Here is a 21469-nt window from a genome sequence, read left to right as displayed (position 1 = left end):
TTTTGGGAGAGATGCTACAAGATGTACATCACCGTGCGCCTACTCAGACGACCAAGGTATGTACAGAAACAGTGCAGTGTTTTCGTGTCAGCGACAACAGTCGTCAATACATATGCCTCCTGCTTCGAAAAGATTGTATGTATCAGACGTACTTAGGCGTACTAGGTTTTTGGTGGATACCGGGTCAGACATTAGTTCGCTTCCTGTCAGCCATGCTCCACACAACGAAAAAGACATACAGCCACGTTTGAAGGCAGTGAATAACTCGGTGATTAACACGTACGGATGTAAAGTGTGCAAGATTGATGTGGGTTTTTCCAAACAGTTTACCTGGTCTTTTGTGATAGCTGGTATATCAGAACCTATTTTGGGCGCTGATTTTCTGGCACATTTCGAGTTGGCGGTCGACTTACAAGGAAAACGTTTGTTAAATCTGACGGACAACAGTGCAATATCAAGCACTAAAGGGCATACAACTTGTGAGAAGCTACAGGCGATTGGCAACTCTGTAGCCGAAGAGCTACATGACGAAGAGAAGATTTGGAGATGTTCTGTCGGACAGACAAAAGAAGTTAAACATAGTACGGTTCACTATATTCGTACCACGCCAGGACAACCAGTTTCACAACGAGCACGTAGAATCGCACCAGAGAGATTGACAGAAACAAAGGCGATATTCGAGGAAATGTTGCAGGCGGGAATAATTCGCCGGTCAGACAGTCCGTGGTCTTCACCCCTACACTTAGTACGTAAGAAAGATGGATCATGGAGACCGTGTGGGGATTACCGAGCATTAAACTCAAGAACCATTCCAGATAGATACCCAGTACCTAATATACAGGACTTCACATGTGCTTTGGCCGGCGCGAAAATTTTTAGCGTCCTCGATTGCAAGAAAGCATACAACTAGATACCGGTGGCTCCAAGAGATGTTCAGAAGACAGCAGTGATTACACCATTTGGATTATTCGAGTTTTTATTTATGCCTTTTGGCCTTAAGAACGCAGCTCAGACTTGGCAGCGATTTATCGACAAGGTGATAAGGGATTAACATTTTGATTTGCTTATCTTGATGACATCTTGGTTTTCTCTCCGGATAGTCAAACACATGAACAGCATCTGTGTCAACTTCGCAAGCGTCTATCTGACTACGGAGTCGTTTTAAACGAAAATAAATGCGTCATGCACAAGAACCAAGTCACTTTCCTCGGCCATACTGTGTCATCAGAAGGTATATTGCCTCTGCCAGAGAAGATCGCGGCGATACAGGCCCTTCCGAAACCGACAAACTACCAAGAGCTACGACGATACATGGGATTAATAAATTTTTATAGACGTCACCTACCAGCAACGGCTGCGGTGCAAGCACCACTCACTGATGCACTCAAGGGACACGTCGCCAAAGGTCGACGGATAGTTAAGTGGACACAAGAAATGGGCAAAGCATTTAATGATCTTCAAGCAAGCCTCAGCAAAGCAGTGTTGCTCGCTCATCCAGTTCACTTCGCACAGCTAGCTATTGTTGTAGACGCGAGCCAGTCAGCAATAGGGGCGGCGCTGCACCAGCGTGTAGAAGGGCAATGGCAACCTCTACGGTTTTTCTCTAAAAAGTTACAAACTGCACAACAGAAGTGGAGCGCGTATGACAGAGAATTGTTCGCGATCTACGAAGCAATTCGATACTTCCGCCCACAAATAGAGGCTAGACCAGTGACTGTGTTTACAGACCACAAACCCATAACATCGGCTTTTAAAAACACCAGTGATAAATGCTCACCAAGACAGTTCCGTTATATTGAGTTCATAAGTCAGTTCACGACAGATATATGCCATTTAAGAGGCGCAGAAAATTTAGTGGCTGACTATTTTTCACGTATTTGCGGGATTTTAGAAATTATATACTATGATAAACTTGCAGTGGAACAGACCAAGGATGCAGAGCTACGACAGCTGTTAAACGACCCGTCTACAGGTCTGAAGTTCGAGCAAATTCTGGTGCCTAACTCCAAGCGGAAGCTGTGGTGCGACTTTTCTCAAGGCAGACCAAGACGATTCATTTCAGAAATACTGCGCAAGACGGCATTCGACAGTGTCCACACACTATCGCACCCAGGAACCAACGCTACAATAAAACTGCTGACAGACCGCTATGTGTGGCCTTCTATGAAAAGGGGGGAGGACGACGGTTCAATCCCGTCTCCGGCCATCCTGATTTAGGTTTTCCGTGATTTCCCTAAATCGCTCCAGGCAAATGCCGGGATGGTTCCTTTGAAAGGGCACGGCCGATTTCCTTCCCCCATCATTCCCTCACCCGAGCTTGCGCTCCGTCTCTAATGACCTCGTTGTCGACGGGACGTTAAACATTAATATCCTCCTCCTCTATGAAAAGGGTACGTTCCTGCATTCCTTGTCAACAGAGTAAAGTTGGACGACATGTGCGTGCTGATATTGGAGATTTTCAAGGTACCTCTGATAGATTCGCACACGTTCACGTGGACCTGGTTGGACCTCTCCCACAGTCAGAGGGTTACAGATATTTGTTTACGGCCATAGATAGGTGCACAAGATGGGCAGAAGCAACTCCAATAGTCGATATTTCAGCCGAAACTACTGCTAAGACGTTTCTGTGTACGTGGGTTGCCCGTTTTGGATGCCCCCTTCATGACAACTGACGAAGGACGTCAGTTCGAAACTACGTTGTTCCTCGAGCTATCCAAAATGTGCGGTTTCCAACGCCACCACACGACTGCCTATCACCCTGCCAATATGGTCGAACGATGGCACAGAACACTCAAAGCAGCATTGATGTGTCATCAAGAGAGATGGACTGAAGCATTACCATTAGTGTTGTTAGGCCTGCGGACAGCTCACAAACCCGATATTGGTGCATCAGTTGCCGAGATGGTTTACGGCGAGCCGCTACGGATTCCTGCAGATTATTTAGTACCAACCTTACTACCTGGATCAGAAGGCCTCACACACTGGGTGCAGCAGCTAAAACGTCACTGCACAAATATACGTTGCCCGCCACCTTCTCGCCATGGTAACCGTAAGGTGTTTGTACACAAAGACTTGTACAATTGCTCTCACGTAATGTTTCGAACAGACTCAGTCAAATCGCCTTTACAACCACCATATACGGCCCCATTTCAGGTGCTGAGTAGAAATAAGCATACCGTGGACATAATGTACAATGGTGTTCCGACAAAGGTATCGATTGAACGTGTCAAGCCAGCATGGGTTTTACCCTCTCCGACCTCTGACACCACGCCTGTGCATCAACACATGATGGACGCAGAGCATACCAAAACACCGCTCAGTACATCGTCCGAGACAGGTGAATCACCACCACAAACAACAACGTCACCGTCCCCGAGACACCCGACGCACACCAGAGCTGGACGTCGAATAAAATTCAAGTATCAAGATATCCCTGGAGCTCCGCACTTTAAGGGGGGGAGGGGGGCTGTGTGGCAGTGATATTTTTCATGTCTGGTGCAAAGTGATATCAAAAGTGCGCGAGAGTTTTTTTTGGTCATGTGTTGTTTTTTTATCTTTGTCGTAAGACTATAGGATCTCCTAGTTTTTGTTACTTCTCTGTAGTTTTTTCTAGTTTCTTCTCATTGTGAGTTTTCACGAATAAATATGTTTTCGTTAACTCATGATACCGGACGGCTATGCAATTATTTGTTGTAGGCAAGTCGCCTACAGTTCTCCCGTTCCTCAGTGACCGACGGCGTCAACACTCAGATATATTTTACTGTGATATGCCCATAGCCTCTGACTTTCCTTCTGTATTTGTTTGTTATTAATTTACGTAAATTCCTATTCACTTTCCTTTATAAAGCAGAAGTGTTATAAAGATTACTATTATCAGTCGCTTTACCTATAATAATAGTAATAATAATAATAATACCATAACTTCCTTTTATTAATGGTAGATGTAAAATAATACAATTAATTCGTGATAATTGACATTTCTCAAACAAAGAATATACATGATATTTTTTGCAAAAAAACGTAACATTCTATAACTACTAGTGTATTTAATAAAATATTATTTCCTTATGTTTTATTATTTTACAATTTCTGCTATTCTCTTTATTTCTGTTTCTTTCAAATTTTAAGCTATTTCTTTTCTTCTCTTGGGTGCTTCAGTTAACGTTAAGGGGAAGTTACATTGGTTCCAATCAAAGTGCGTCGACTCCAAATTTATTTTTGATCATCTAGGCTTTATTGAGTTCTCTATTTCAGCAGCACAACGACGATACGTGTGAACGAGAGCCAGCAAAAGTAAACTCGATATGTAACGATAGTAATAAAAAAAAAAAGAGTACAAAAAGCCTATGTGCCACCGAAATTTTTGGCCTTATCTTATATAAGGAAAACGAAATTTAGCCTCTTTAGTTGTTGGCTCTGTGTGGACCCACTATTATGTCCTATTTTAATTGCAACTCGTCACTTAAAGTTAGCGGTAATAGTAGCGTTGTCACGTGTTTACTCCAATGGTCCCAGCTTGTCATGGCTTTCGGATTACTGGGAAAGTCACAACGATTAACGGGCAGCCTCCGCTGTAATAACACCACTCTAGAATTCACTATAAAAATACTAGTGTCTGTAAATTAATTCAGTGAGTTTGAGCCCTCTGCTCAGTGAGAATTCAATAATCTGTCTGTTCACAATTACGGCAATAACACTGTTACCTCATTGTATGCCAATATATCCGACGAAATCGCAATTACTCACCTTCGGAGTGTGCTGATCACCGAATTACATATATATCCGCATGTCAGGAAAACCCAAATTCTTTGGAGTGCTCAAACAGGCACTAGTTAACGTGCAGAGAACCATCCAGTAGGACGACTTATTGTAGTGCAACTTAAGCACCAATTATCAATGTCTGGTCTAGATAGAGCATTTACTGCACATCTTAGTAACCTGTCAATCATTTCCTACGACCCGTTAAACTTACATTCAGTACAGAGACTTTCCGTTGATCTTGACTTAATAACAACGATCAGAATTCAGAGCACCTTAGAACAACCACTGATAGTATTAACGTTCGACATACTAAAATCCTCGAAACACAACTCTAAACTTACTCAAAAGCTATTCTTATGAATTGAGTATTTAAACTGTGACTATCGATACGACAGCTCACCCGGTAGTCTTTCAGCCGTAACGCCACCTTGTATAAGCTCTTATATTCAACCGAACCGCTCAAGATCCAGTGCCCCACTGGCCATAGCCCCATTTAAAACCAACTGGGAATCATTCAGCAAACAAACGTACAGCGCTACCATTACTTTCAACAATCAGTTCATTAAATTCTACAGCCGTCGGCTTTTGCTTCTGTGGCCATCGCATGTTAGATGTAATCTTTGCCACAGACTGGTACTGCTAGCGACGAGCTGAATCGCACCGTCTTTGGTCGCTCGCCTGCTGGTACTGGCGGAAAATATCACAGCACCCAGGCTAAAACATTTTTTAAAAACAAACACATGTAAGAAAACCTTATACTGACATGTATTTAAGTACTCCAACGTATCTCTATGCACTGACCAAGTTGCTAATACAACAAGATAAGCCGAATTAACTTTCGTGACGACAATTAAAACTTTACGAATACTTTTTGACCTGTCACAAACCTACCAGAAAAAGAAAAAAATAGCGTCCATCGAAAAGTAAACAAAATAAACATGAGTGGCAGGCCATGCAGTCAAACTTCAGATTGGTAAAGCCCCGGGAACAGGCAGTGCATATACTAAATTATAAAAGTTGCACCTACAGTTTTTTGTTAGATTCTGGCAAGGGTCTTTGATAAATGTTTAAAAGGCGATCACATTAGTCATGAATTAAAAAAAAAAGAAACTTATTTTACTTCAAATATATGAAAAAAATGATCGAAGAGAATCTCAAAATTAAACGTATTAGTGTGGTGCCTTTAGTAAGCACACTGTATGGCAGATACTTAAAGAAACGGGTAGAGGGACAAGTAGTAGAAACAGAAGAGCAAACTGGGGTTTCGATCTGAACTCTCCTGCACTGATGAAATACTTCCTTTACTAAATTTAATAGAGAAGAGATTGGCTGGAAATCAGAATATCCACTTGGTATTAGTGGATCTACACCAGGCATACATGATCCCGCTAAGTAACTTGTGGGAGAGAATGTTAGTGGTATCTGTAAGACTAATGTATTAGCTGTGAAAGAGTTTTATACAGAACGCATCAGTTGTCTAAAGATGGATAAGCAGGTATCCGCTGAATTTACAATCTCAAAGGACTCCAACAAGAATGTACTTTAGCCCCTACTCTGTTCAAAATCCATATGGAACAGGCATTACAAGAATGGAAACTTCGGCATGAGAATTTCAGGTGGAACAGAAACGTTGTGTTCATCACTTTCTGCGGACGACCAGGTGGTTATTGCAACAGATGTTGAAGATTTGGAACATACGTTCCCAAAGCTCTAAACTGAATATCTTGCAGTGGTAGAGTATAAGACAGAGAATTTGGAAAGAGATTTAAAGATAAAAGAATGTAAAGTTTTTGAATACCTTGGGGTATCATTGTCTGTTAGTGAAAAACCTACAGAAAAAATTAAAAAAAATAAGATGGACAAGGCAAGAAGACAATCCCACAGTTAAATTCTGCCTTATGGAAAAAAGTAGCAATCAAAACCAAAAAAGTAATATATCATACAATTGCAGCAAGTATTGTGACGTATGAATGAAAGAGATAAGCAGAGGGCTCTTGCGATAGAAATGGACTACTGGGAGAGGAGTAGCAGAGTATCAAGATTCGATCACGTAAGAAAAGTAGAAATGCGAAGGAAAACGGAAATTGATAAGACTATTATAGACACAATTGAAACAAAAAGGCAACTTTCGTATGGGCGTCTAGAAAGGATGGATGACAGAAGATAGCCGAAACGAGTATGGCAGTGGATAATTCTGGTGGAAGAAAAAGTGGTAGTGCAGCAAGAACATGGACATACTTTGTAGGTGAAGCAATGCAAGGTAAAATCTGAAATATGGAGACTGGATGGACAAGAAGCAATGAAAAACTGGAAGCGAGAAACGGCGACAACCGAGAGATACAGGGAAGGGAAAGTCTGGAAAAGAGGTGACGTTGTTCTCGCAACAACCTGTAGGGTACATTTAGAGAACCGGAAAGACAGAGAATCGCTAATATTGGTAGAAATTACCCTTCACCACTCGCTGAAAAGTGGCTTGCGGAGTATCCAGAGAGATTTTGCTAAATGGGAACAAACTGTAGGAAAAGGAGGTGATATGGACATATGGCGAGAAATGCGTTCCACTGGAGATATACAAGCTTGAAGATGAAAGATTTTTGACAGTTTACGTTTCTGTGACTGAAATCAAGCTTAAGAACACACCTTCAAATGGGCATGTTCTGTCTGCACCAATGTTTTAGCTCAGCGCCAAAGAGGGCAGTGAACTGGAGCACCATGATTATTACTCGACAATTTGGCAAGGTGTCGAACATCATTCGGGAATTAACGGACTGAAAGGTATCGTTTATGAATTACCCAAGCTGTTTTTCATATTTTTCCTGACTTCGTGTTGCGTATCACATGGACATTGTTGGTGCTTACTTGTACATAAGGCGGAATGCCAATAGTATGATCTGCAGAGCACATGTCAGCTGACTTTGTATGACTGGAAGGAGGGGGGGGAGGAGGTGGTGCGGGGTATTGGTAGAGGTGATACGGAGAAACAGAATGGCGTAGAGTGGCTATTATGAAGGGCGTTCCATTAATAATGCAACGCATTTTTTCTGAAATCAGGTTGGTTTTGTTCAGCATTCAGATACACCATATTATTCCCTACTCTTATGGCTACAAAACCATATCTCTCAACATAATCTCCGTTCAATGCGGCAGCCTTACGCCACCTTTCTGGATGGGCCTGTATGCCCGACTGGCACCATTTTTCTGGTTGACGTCGGAGCGAACGTCTTGAAGGATCAATAATCTCCTCGTTATCCACGTACTGCTTTCCTCGGAGTGCTTTTTTTTTGATAGGGCCAAACAGATGGAAGTCGGAAGGTGCGAGATCAGGGCCATATGGTGGATGAGGAAGAGTAGTCCAATGAACTTTTGTGACCTCCTCTCGGGCGCACAGACTTGTGTGCGTCGTTGCATTGTCATGGAGAAGGAGAAGTTCGTTTGCATTTTTGGGACCATTTACACGCTGAAGTCGGTTCTTCAATTTCCTGAGGTTAGCACAATACGCTTCAGAGCTGACTGTTGCTCCAAGGAGGGAGGACAAACAGAATGAGCCCTCCAGACTCCCAGCAGACCGTCGCCACGACTTTACCGGCTGGGGATGCAGCACTGAACTTTTGCTTCAGTGGCGAGGTGGTGTGGCGCCACACCATGGATTTCCATTTTGTTTCCGGTTCGAAGTGATGAAATCATGTTTCATAGCCTGTGACGATGTTAGTCAAGCAGTTCCTTGCGGGTGGTCCCTCGTTGCTCTTTATGGTCTTCTGTTAGGCGGCGAACAGCCCAGTTGGAACACACTGTAACATTACACGAGTATGTCCTATATAGTCAGATCTACTTTGCGTCACGTGCGTGTAGGGGAGTCTAAACCAGTAGTGACCCATGACGTGATATCAACTTGAGATTCATTTTATACACGTCATTCATTTCTAAATTTTATTGATTGTTTACAGAGTAATGAATTTAATTATGTACAACATTTAATAGGTAATGAGTTTTAATGAGACAGATATAAATATGTTTTGACATAGCAAATCACCTTGTTGCATTATGCATGATATGTTTTCTCTTTGTAAGAACAAAAACTTCCGTGTTGCTCAAGTGCGCGATCAAGTAGTCGTCGAGTGCGGATCTGCTGTAACTTTCATGAATGGGCGTAGAATTGTCAATTCACAACCCGGAGTTGATTTAAAAATTATTCTAGGGAACCGCGGCCCGACTTTGGTGCAAACAAATCGCGCGCGAATTCTCAAATATCGGTGCGGAGTTTAAAATACGCGGCTGGATATCGGGCGTTATCGTCGCGTGTGTGATTCAGTAACATTAACCGCAATTTACGGACATTAGCTTGATAATAACTATCAAAGACTTATGTGAGTGGCATAATAATCGTCTTAATGCTTAAAGCAAGTGAGAAGCGATTTACTGTCGGGATACGACAAACATTGCATAGTCAGCTTGTTGATACGTTGCTTGTCCGGCCACGGTGGCCGAGCGGTTCTAAGCGCTTCAGTCCGGAACCGCGCGACTGCTAAGGTCGCAGGTTCGAATCCTGCCTCGGGCAAGGATGTGTGTGATGTCCTTAGGTTAGTTAGGTTTAAGTAGTTCTAAGTTCTAGGGGACTCATGACCTCAGATGTTATGTCCCATGGTTCTCAGATCCATTTGAACCATTTGATACGTTGCTTAGCAACTCATAAACGGGCAGTGATAGAATTACTGAAACGATCTTTTGAGTATCAATGACCACTACACACACATCAGAAACTAACTACTCTAACTGTGATTGACTTCTGGATTAGATGAGTGTTTTTTATTTCAGCTAATTGGTATTAATAAACTTATTTTGTGGTTGAAACTTCATCAGTGGTGTCGCACTCATTCAGTTTAGTAGAACGATAGATAGTACTAGCTACGCTACTATTTAAAGTTTTAAAATCTTTTGAGAAATGATCGTACTCCAGTCATCAGTCTTCTCAAACCAGAGGCACGAATGACGCTCCCTGACAGCACTACGATATCGTGAAACACCACGCACGTGTGCCCCCTTCTCACTACATTTCTGCATTGAAAACTCTGAGATATGGCCGCGGTACGAAGAAGGAAGAAAGAAGGGGAAAGATCAGCGAAAGAAACGGAGCAAAGAGAGAAGGGGGGTCACAAAACCTTTGAGTACCCAAACTGGTAGACGAGCGTGTCGGAACTATCAACGGAGTAGTCGAGTTGAGCGGCGAGGTGTTTGGTTGCGACCCGTCGAGTACCTCGAGTGAGAGTATCCGCAGGAGTCACAACATTGTCCGGACGGCCGACATGCAGGAGATCGGACACGTTTGCGCGATCTTGCTGCGATGCTGACAGATGCCTCGCCCGTAGACTCGCCGTGCTTTTGTTCGCTGCCAGGTCTCCGTAGACAACCTGCAAGCGCCTGTGAATATCTGCGTTATTATGATTTCCCTCCAAAAGAAACTCAATGATATCTCTCTATTTGCAAAGTACCTTCATTCCAAGTGCTACGTATAGCGCCGCCAACTATCGGAAATTGATGAAACTATGCGGGCTGTAACGGGAATATTCCACGATGTGCCAGAAATTCGGCATTTTTTTAACCGAAACTGGTGGAGAAAAAAATGTGTCGCAATACTTATTGAACACTCCTTGCACAATGTAGTACTAAAACATCAAATTCGAGCTACGTCGCTGGGTAATCTGAGTTAACCGCTGTGGCTTTCAGAGACGCTGCGGAAGTATCCTCCCGTGCCGCTGCTGAACCGCGAGGTGACGAAGCCGTACAGCGTGCCGGGCACGGACTGGACGCTGGAGAAGGGCGTCGCCGTCTTCTTCCCCGTGATGGCGATGCAGTACGACCCACAGTACTTCCCGCACCCGGAACGCTTCGATCCAGAGCGCTTCTCGGAAGAAGAGAAGAGCAAGAGGCCCAGCTGCGTGTATCTGCCGTTCGGCGATGGACCACGAGCTTGTATCGGTAATTCATAATTTTAGCGAAATGTACTATTTTTCACTGATTTTCTCAACCGAACGTCTACTGTCTGTAGAATAAATACACCGGAAAAGTTAGTCACTATCAGAAGACGCCACGTTAATATCGTGCACAATTACCCTTGATAATGGCATCAATTCGGCGAGAGAGGAAGTCCACGAGTTTCTATAGATATTCTTTCAGCATAAGTCACTCACGCCTGGTGATTAAACCCTGTAGAGCTTAGGGATGGCTATTACCGCTGATAGAACCGGTTTTTGGTTATATCGTTTTTTTCCCAGCCAGTTTAACCTGTTAAAACAGCTCAAAATATCGGTTTTTTTATAATTTATTTTCTGCAATAAATGTGGAAATCGAACACAGATTGAAAAATTTTGACTTTCTGAGTTTCAAGATACATAGAATCAAAATATTAAATTTAATAGGAGAATAAAAGGTAACTTACTCCGTTCACCATTTGCTGCTTTTCTCGAAAAGTGGTAAGCGGTTGAATACTTTTAAAAAAATCACAAGTGTTCTCCTATTGATTGAAATATTTCGAAACTCTGCTCCAAAATCACGTACTAATCAGGTGTTATACCACCATTTGCCCATTACGAATAGTCGGTGCCAAAGGGTTAAAATGAGGTTGAAGAATTCTGTTTTGTTTTGTTTTTTGTTTTGTTTATTTCTCCGTTTTGAAGAGCTACAAGCTGATAAAGGTATATTGTGTAGACACAGGCAGCAAATGAGCTACTTTCTATTTTTATTGTGTACTATAAATGAACTGCTGCTAAGTTTTTAATGTACAAGTATCACCGTTGTTTCCTTCCTCTTTTATTATTTCATGGAAATGACAGACTCTTATAAGGAAATGAAGCGTTGTACTCCATCGCCACGCCACTTCGTAAAAATATTTCCAGGATAGTGTTGGTGGCATTCTACAAAACAACGGAGAGCTCTTGACAACAGCAAGAAATCACTGCACGTGCACAGACCACGCGGCAATAGCGACGTTATTGTCTCAGCATTGCCGTTCCAATTCTCATGCCCTGTGTTTGTTGCTCGTTTCTGTCGGCATTGTTATTAAAATAGCACTGATTGCTTTTCCCATTTTCTATAATAATGGAATATTTTAAACCAATGCAAATTTTACTAATACAAGTTATTCGTTTTAAAAACAAAAAAAATTAGCAATGCTGCTATTGCTAAATGATATTTCGGGTTTTTTTACTCTGTTATTAGCAAAAATAAAAAAAGAACACATTTTATAAGCGAGACGAAGCAAATACTGAAAATACCAGTTTTTCAGAACTAAAATACCAGTATCGGTTTTAATCGTCCGGATTTTCCCATCCCATTACAGTCATCAAACTGCAAGCCAGTTGACTGTTACTTCGGATCGGCTGTTTCAGACCGTCCTAGACATTTGCTATGGGACGAAAATTGGGTGATTTAGCAAATCACTCGAGCTGCGGTAGGATGCTTGAGTGTCTTACAAACCATGAACATATGCGTGCAGCTCTGTGAACTGGGCTATTGTCATCTTGGAAGGTGAGTGTGTCCATAGAACACTGTTCATGAAAACGTGGAAAAATGGTAACATTTGTTCACTGAGAGTGTTGAAATAAGCACCCTGGTTCATGTTCGCGATAACGTGAACGAGTCATGGTACGAAAAACATTTTCAAAATGTCACGAAACCACCTCAGACCTGAATTGCACCACACACGCACCGCGGGTTGAAACGTCTCACTGGGCCTTCGCTGCGTTCGATGCCTTGCGTCATTTCAAAACAGGCAAAATAGTGAACCCTCGAACCTCACTACACGTCTTCACTCATCTACAGAGTTGTTTGCCCATTGAAGACGTGCAGCTTTATTTGGCGCTATGACCAATGGGCTTTAGTCAGTTACCCGTCTCCAAATACTGCATGCCGTTCCCTCCGCAGTGATAGTTCGGAAACTGGTTGAGAAAGGCCTCCATTCACTGAAAGGAGCAGTTTCTAACGAGTTTGAAATCGATTGTCATCAGCACAGCGTGACACACGGCTTCCTGTCGGTTAGCATATATTGCCGTCCTCTGTTCCTACGATGAGTTACGTGGTTGCGACTGATATGCTATTCCTTGTATACACGATAGATAGCCCGCGATAATACGCTAACACATCAGGTAGCTTCATTCTTGGCATGGTCAACGGCACGTCCAAACACGATAGCAAAATGGCTCTGAGCACTATGGGACTCAACTGCTGAGGTCATTAGTCCCCTAGAACTTAGAACTAGTTAAACCTAACGGACCTAAGGACATCACACACATCCATGCCCGAGGCAGGATTCGAACCTGCGACCGTAGCAGTCGCGCGGTTCCGGACTGCGCGCCTAGAACCGCTAGACCACCGCGGCCGGCAAAACACGATAGCAGTTTTACGAGGTGTGTGAAGTGATGAGACTGATTTTTTATCTTCCAAAGTTTTTATCCCTTTTTTTTTTCAAACAACAACATCGTCCCCTTCAATAGCTTCGGCAGCTATACACCGGAGGAATCGTTTTTCACAGTTTTGGCAGCAGCGCTGAAAGGCTTCAACTGATAGGGCCTACATGTCGGTCACATTCTTTTCAATGTTTTCCAGAGTTCCAAAATGTCGTCCTTTTAAGACATCTTTCAATTTTAGGAAAATACGGAAGTCACCAAGACTCAGTTCAGGTAAACAGGGGGGTGTGGAAGACCAGCAATGTCTTTTGAGGTCAAAAATTCCGTGACGGAAGTGGCCGTGTGAAATCGGGCGTTGCCATGGTATTATCTACTTGTCTGCAATGTCTGGTATCACGCGATTCACTCTTTCCCTGAACCTTTCAAGGACATCTATGCAAAACACTTGATTGGCAGTTTATCGTGGAGGAACAAATTCTTTATGCACGATACCAATACTGTCAAAAAAAACAAATCAGCATTGTTCTGATATTTCATTTGCTTATTCCAGCTTTTTTCGGTCGAGGAGACGTCTCAGCGTGCCGACCCTCACATTGCCGCTTGCCTCAGGATCGTACTAAAAAATCCAGGATTCATCACTTGTGAACACGCGCCTGAACCTTTCGAGGTCATTGGCAATCCTCTCAAGAATGCACATGTTTCTTCGATTGTCCTTTTGCTCAGTTACGAGGTCTCTCGGCACCATTTTGACACAAACCTTTCGAATGTGCAAAACGTCGGCCAAAATTTGACGTAAGGTGAAAGTGTTTAAGTTCAAGATGTCACACATTATCCTTATTGTTAAACGTCTGTCCGATCTTGCAAGCGCGCGCACACGTTCGATGTTAAGTTGAAGGTCTCCCTGAGTGAAGTTCATCTTCAACGTGTATTCTGCCTTCCAGAAATGATTTGTGCCAACGAAAAACTTGTGCTCTTCATAAGGAATGATGCCCATAGGCCTGTTTCAACTTTTAGAAGGTGACACTCGCGGATTCCCCAAGTGTAACACAAAATTTGATGGCCTAACGTTGCTCTAAATTCCGCAGTTTCATCTTCGTAACACACAACGAAAACACAAGTTCTTTGATGGAGATCTCAAAAATCACGTGATGGCTGTACGGAACTGAAACTCGAAATGGGTATCTGGAAGAGATGAACACAGGTCTACCCATGTAAAATAACACAGCAGTTGGCACTCACAGTGTTTTCAGTCTCATTGCTTTTCTCACACGCTACGTATATTCCGTTATGTAGCGTTTTCACGTCGATGCATCTTCTTACGCTGGTTCCACATAACCGAGTCTCACAATCTCGCTTCCCCCGACAAACACGCATTACATCATTGACACAACTTACGTCAGCGGTATTAGTCGCGCAAATAAAGTTGACACGGCGCGCTGGATGATGGGAGCGACAGTAAATGGGAAATGCCTTTACAGTCGCTCCCGTCAGCTACCGCGCCGAGTGTCAATGACAACTTACGTCAGCGGTATTAGTCGTGCAAATAAAGTTGACACTTGGCGCGCTGGCTGATGGGAGCGACAGTAAATGGGAAATGCCTTTACAGTCGCTCCCATCAGCTACCGCGCCGAGCGTCAACTTTGTTTGTGCGCATAATAGAAGGTAGCAGTGGCAGAATATTACCAGTTCTACATCATCTGCAGCGCTCCAAAACAAGTATGCTATTTTAGCGCGGCGAGTAACATTTTATCTGTGGAGCTTATGCACAATTTTAATTTGCCTAACATGAATTAATCTTGTAGTTAAAGTGAGACATGTGACAATTTTGCTTTGTATGCGTATGTACTATAAATGTCCCCTTTCAAGTCCCATGTCTTGTATTTTATCATGTCGTAGTTCCTTTAAATGGGCCATTGTCGAGCAGTGTCGAGTATAACGCCAGAGGTCCGTGCTTAGAACCGACTGACGCTAGGATTTTTTCCTAGCAGCTCACTTCGCTTTGGCAATGCGTTTTGTATGTGACAAACTGAAGTTGTGCAGTGGTTCGGGTATTCCATTCCTTACTGTTGATCACTCCCTAATGGATGAAACCCTAACGGACTGGTTGAGCCGGTTTTCAAGTCTGATGAACATCCAGTAAGACTGTGTTTTGTAAAGTATTGTCATATTCCAACGATACTTAGTTCCAGCACAATACCTTAACAATTATATAAGTTCACCTATATTCATTATCGAGAGAACCGCAGTGTAACACAGTCATCTTGTGGGCAACTGAGCGTGACGGCTCAAAGCAGTACCTGGCACTTTCTAGTCAAAGATGTGTCTGAATCTTGTATTTGTTGGAGGGAAAACTCCCAAATTCTCTTATTTGCTTGATAAGCACTACAGAAATCGTCTTATTTTTCAAATAGTTTTATTGCGCATTATATGGGATTGAATTTATTTAGAAGCAACATTGATTATTGATACTGCAAATTCAAAGCGGTGTTTGAGTTTTTATGGACAAAAGGAAGGTAGAGGTTGGAAATCGATGCGGAATAGGGGCTACTTGCCTTGGGCAGTAACAAGGAACCCACTAAGCTTGGCGTCCCGTACGTGGGACGGATCACTGTCAACAGTGGCACATATTCAGCACCCTGTGAGAGGCTGCCCAGGTCGCAGGCGTAGAGTCTGGCCACCAGGAACTCTACGTCACCACCTCTCCTACCATCATTGGCCTAACATTAACGATGAAAAAATCTTTCACTAGCAGCATTTCAATAGTCTACCTTTGAGTCACGCACCAACGCACGAGCGGACATTACCGACCACCACTGCTAGGGAAAGCTGTTAATGATGGACAGGCTAATGCCTGTCATTTCATGCCCTTTTTTATAGTTACTGGAAAGCATATTTTCATTCGTTTTTGGCCGTTACTCTATATCTACGATGCGTCAGCCGCTTGTTGAAATGGTTCTGCATTTATTTTCTGGAGAGATTTCGTTTTGGAATAAGTCTACTTTATCGGCACGTCAGTAACAGGGCAATTCAGTTTCTTCAGAAGCTGTGAGTAGGCTGTTTAGGTTTTTATATTGGTAACGCCACGTAAAGAAGAGAATAGAAGCTTTTGAAATGTGGTGCAACGGAAGAATGCTGAAGATTAGATGGGTAGATCACATAACTAATGATGAAGTATTGAATAGAATTGGGGAGGAGTATGTGGCACAATTTGACAAAAAGAAGGGACCGGTTAGTAGGACATGTTCTGAGGCATCAAGGGATCGCAAATTTAGCATTGGAGGGCAGCGTGGAGGGTAAAAATCGTAGAGGGAGACCAAGAGATGAATACACTAATCAGATTCAGAAGGATGTGGGTTGCAGTAAGTACTGGGAGATGAAGAAGCCTGCACAGGATAGGGTAGCATGGAGAGCTGCATCAAACCAGTCTCAGGACTGAAGACCACAACAACAACAACAACAACAACAACAACGCCACGTAGCGCTCTGTATGAAAATCACTGGCTGTGCTATGTGCAGTCTGTGGCTGGTTTGCATTGTTGTTTGCTCTTGCAGTGTTGGGCAGTTGGATGTGAACAGCGCGTAGCGCTGCGCCGTTGGAGGTGAGCCGCCAGTAGTGGTGGATGTGGGGAGAGAGATGGCGGAATTCTGAGAGCGGATGATCTGGATGTGTGTCCATCAGAGACAGTATCAAAATCTTTCATTTGCTAAGTATGCCTATCAGTAGTTAGTGCCTTCAGTAGTTAGAATCTTTTATTTACTGGCAGTAGTGGCGCTCGCTGTATTGCAGTAGTTCGAGTAACGAAGATTTTTGTGAGGTAAGTGATTTGTGAAAGGTATAGGTTAATGTTAGTCAGGGCCATTCTTTTGTAGGGATTATTGAAAGTCAGATTGCGTTGCGCTAAAAATATTGTGTGTCAGTTTAGTATTGATCAGAATAAGTAAAGAGAGTAATGTCTGAGTATGTTCAGTTTTGCTCAGCTGTTTGAAAAGAAAATAATGTAAGAGGTTTATCAGCACAGTCATTCATAAATTTTTCTAAGGGGACGTTTCAAAGCTACGGAGAGCTTTGGAAGCGCAAGGACAAACTGTACGTAAATTTCTTCAGTCTTTTCGGCACATATTATGAAGGAAAAATTATAGATTGAACAGGCAGTTCGTCGTGTCAGACGTTCCTCAAATATCGATAGCAGAGCAATCATCAGGTGATCCATCAGCGTACCTGATGATAGCTCATCTGAATTAGAAATTGGTCTAACATGACGAACCGGCCATTCATCCGAGAACTTTTCCTTCATGAATCAACCATTTTTAAAGGTATTTGTGGTATGACTGTGACAACGTTTAATTAGTAGTTGACATAATGTGTGACTGCGTTCACTGATATATAAATCCAATTAAGCATAATTTCAAACCTCCAATACTAATTCACAAATGCTCAGAATTCCGAGAACCTTCTGTGCAAGGACGTCACTACGACAGAATAGACAAACTAGTTCAAAAAAGAAATAAAAATGATATTAGTATAACAATGTGTTAGTTGAAGTGTGGAAGGGTCAAAGAGCAATGCTGTATCAAACTAATGTCACCGCCAGCCAATTTAAGCTGGGATAGTGTTTAATTTCCTCAAGTTTATTGCACGTAGTTTATGCTTTCTGGTGTTACGAAAATGCTAAGCCTGAATGAAAATAAAAAAGTTCTTGTAAAAATAGTACCTGTGTTTGTGTGTGTGTGTGTGTGTGTGTGTGTGTGAGAGAGAGAGAGAGAGAGAGAGAGAGAGAGAGAGAGAGAACAAGTGTGTTAGTCTGACTCCAGCAAGCTGGTGTATTTTTAAGTTTTTAACTGTATCTCCGTCTTTTACAGGTATGCGGTTCGGCATCATGCAGACAAAAATCGGCCTGGTTAGCTTGCTTAGTCAGCTGAACATCGAGCCTCGAGCCGGAACGGTTAAGGAGCTCACTATGAATCCACGTTCGTTCATCTTGAACCCGGTGTCTGGGATTCAGCTGCGTTACACCGCAAGAGCTAAACAGAATAAATGACAACAGAAGCATTCTTAAGACCTAATCATCTGAAAAATACTTCTCCGAAAATAAATTATTAGCTGCAGTCTTCTCTCTGCGACAGTATTTGCTTAGACGCAGGTGTCCGTGCAATCAGGATTCGGTGCCTCTCCACTTGGTCCTGCCTATATTAACGGGTTGACAGGTACTCCCGCATAACACGACTTCCTGGGCTTTCTGTTACAAGCGAAATGATTCTTTGAATGAGTCGGTGGGCAGGAAACACATTTCATTTGTTTTTCTTCTTTGTATATGATAGGCCCGTCATGCCGTATCATGCTCTTGTCATTTGTGAGTTAATTATGTAATGTGTGTAAAGAATTACTTTATTCAATGAATAAACGCTACTTTTTAAATATATGATAGCCATCTATTCATGTTTTGTTGGAAGCTTTCTGCTACTTGGGAACTGCGCAGTCGTGGGAAAGGGTAGCCAATTGAAAGTGTGCTATTGCTTTGGAGGCTGTATGAAAGGAAAGTAGCCTGGCAGAGTCGAAAATTCGAAGATATATTCTCTGTAAATAGTGGGTGTCAAATGCAAACATGTCCCATCATCCTGCTGCTCCTATTTTCCTGAAGACAGGGTACTCTCCATTACTCATACAGAAGGTATGTATAATAAAAGTTCCAGTTTCAAAACGCTGCAGAAAGAGAACCACAGCTCAGAATGACTTCAGATTTGAACAGTATATTATTGACATAGGGGAAAACGACATGGAACAAGAAAAATTAACGAAAATGTGACCAATAATAGCGCTGTAAGCGTCAGAATATGCACACCAACAGACGCGCGGCACACGGATATTCCTCAATTTGCGTCCGAGACGCCAGCTTGAGTGTCTCCGAAGAATCGCTCGCTGCTGGTAAACTTCTTTTAGCCCGCCCGGTTAGCCGTGTGGTCTAACGCACGGCTTTCCGGGCGGGAAGGAGCGCCTGGTCCCCGGCACGAATCCGCCCGGTGGATTTGTGTTGAGGTCCTGTGAACCGGCCAGTCTCTGGATGGTTTTTAGGCGGTTTTCCATCTGCCTCGGCGAATGCGGGCCGGTTCTCCTTATTCCGCCTCAGCTACACTACGTCGGCGATTGCTGCGCAAACAAGTTCTCCACGTACGCGTACACCACCATTACTCTACCACGCAAACATAAGGGTTACACTCGTCTGGTGTGAGATGTTCCCTGGGGGGTGGGGGGGGAGGGGGGAGGGGGGGGGTAAACCGGGGGCCGAACCGCACAATAACCCTGGGTTCGGTGTGCGGCGGCGGAGGGGTGAACTGAACTGCGGTAGGCGTCGTGGGGTTGCGGACCACTGCGGCTGCGGCGGGGACGGAGCCTCTCCGTCCTTTCTAGGTCCCCGGTTAAAATAACATAAACCTCTTTTACAAGAATGTGCGACAGTAGTCCTGCAGAAGGTCCGACGTCCAAGGGTATGGAAAAAAGGCGTTGGTCCAATGTCTGGCAAGGGTCTGGAGAAATTAGGAAATTTGAAGAGACAGGTTGTTTTGAAGGACAATGTGGCAGAGGAAGGAAAACAGTTGATCCGACGTCTGTCGAAGATGTGGCCTCTGCATTACAAGAGGGCTGGTGATGTGCAAACATGCAATGTGCGGGGAACTGCCTGCACTTTGGATATGCCTGGGATCACGTTGCATTAAATCCTACGAAACACCTGCACTGCTATCCATACAAACTCATCCATGTTCAGTAGTTGCTTCCTGCTGACCTGACAACAAGACAAACGTTCACTCTCGAGTTTCTTGCTTACATGTATGAGGACAATGAATGGCCGTGGAACATTCTGTGGACAAACGAAGCCCATTTCCATCTCCTAAGACATGTCAATATGCAGAATTGCAGCAAATGTGCAACGGAAAATCCGTACGCGCATCAACCGGTACCGCTTAATTCTTCAAAGGTGACTGTAGTACATGTTGACGGCATCGATTACCGTAAGGCCGTATTTTTTCGAGGAGATGAGTCCTGCGGGTGCTTTAACTGTTCCATCACTGGTAAACGCTATGTATCTTTTGCGCACCAACGTAGAATAACATCATTTTTATGGAAGATGGCACTCCTCCGCACGTTGCACAGCCGTTCCAGCGGGTGCTGCAGAGACGTTTTAGAAATACTGCAATTGTCAGCCGTCATTTAGCCTGGAGCCTGGCCGTCCATATCACCTGATCTTAATCCGTGTGCCTTCTGGCTGTGGGTTATCTGAAAGATGTTATGTTCAGTGCTCTAGTTACGAACGTAGCTGAACTGAAGGCACGCATTTCGCAAGGCAATCTGAGCGTGAGCCCCGAGACACTCCGATCTGTCGTGGAACAGGCTGTTTCTCGATTACATATTGCGGCAGAAAACGGTGGGCGGCATAGTGAAGATGTCTTGCATCAATCTCACGACAGTTAGACACCGATGTCATTGTGCTTTTTATGCGGTGTTTGATCTCAGGACAATTGAACACCGATTTTTCCCATCCAATGTGGTACGACCATGCCGTGGTCGATGGGCTTGCATAACTGACAAGGCCACAACTGTTGACTGCCGAACATGTGCTGTCATGCACACTGAACAGTACGGCCGGTGTAATGTGCATGTCAAACTATAGCCGTTGTACTGCGATTCACCTGTCATTTGTACGCGCCCCATTTACGTTAAGACGGTTTCAGTGCCATCTATTGATAAAATTATCGTTAATTTTTTTTGTTCCATGACATTTCTCAAAAATTTTTCAAATTGCTCTGAGCACTATGGGACTTAACTTCTAAGGTCATCAGTGCCCTAGAAGTTAGAACTACTTAAACCTAACTAACCTAAGGACATCACACATATCCATGCCCGAGGCAGGATTCGAACCTGCGACCGTAGCGGTCGCGCGGCTCCAGACTGAAGCGCCTAGAACTACTCAGCCATCCCGGCCGGCTGACATTCCTCCCTGCGGCAATAATACGCTCTTCAAATTTGACGTCATTCTGAGCAACGGTTCTCTTTCTGCAGACTTCTGAAACCGGAAATTTAATCATGCACATCGAGTACATGAAAAAAGATTTACGCAACGGAATTGTTAAAAGGAAAATGGCCGTCATTTATGAATGTGGCTAACGGTCCTAATCAAACAATAATCAGAGAGTGATAGAGGTTAATTAGCTACATAAATAATAGCAAGTGGATTGAGTACTGTACTACTTATTTTTTAATAAACAACAGACGTGCAAGATCTGTGTGCAGTTTTTGACGGCCTATCCACTGGGCT

At 43.4% G+C, this 21469-nt stretch overlaps 1 protein-coding gene across 1 annotated transcript in view; it reads left to right on the top strand.

Moving 5' to 3' along the window:
- LOC126262420 (probable cytochrome P450 6a14) overlaps positions 1-18578 on the top strand; it is a 102270-nt gene extending 83692 nt beyond the window's left edge. The window contains exons 6-7 of the mRNA XM_049959053.1: positions 10483-10734; positions 18021-18578. Of these exons, the coding sequence (XP_049815010.1) occupies positions 10483-10734; positions 18021-18199 (431 nt within the window). The 3' untranslated portion in view covers positions 18200-18578. The remainder of the gene's footprint in view (positions 1-10482; positions 10735-18020) is intronic.
- The last annotated feature ends 2891 nt before the right edge of the window (positions 18579-21469 follow it).

Source organism: Schistocerca nitens, chromosome 6, assembly GCF_023898315.1.
Source record: "Schistocerca nitens isolate TAMUIC-IGC-003100 chromosome 6, iqSchNite1.1, whole genome shotgun sequence".
Classification (NCBI taxonomy): Eukaryota; Metazoa; Arthropoda; class Insecta; order Orthoptera; family Acrididae; genus Schistocerca; species Schistocerca nitens.
This window is presented reverse-complemented; position numbering and strand designations above follow the sequence as displayed.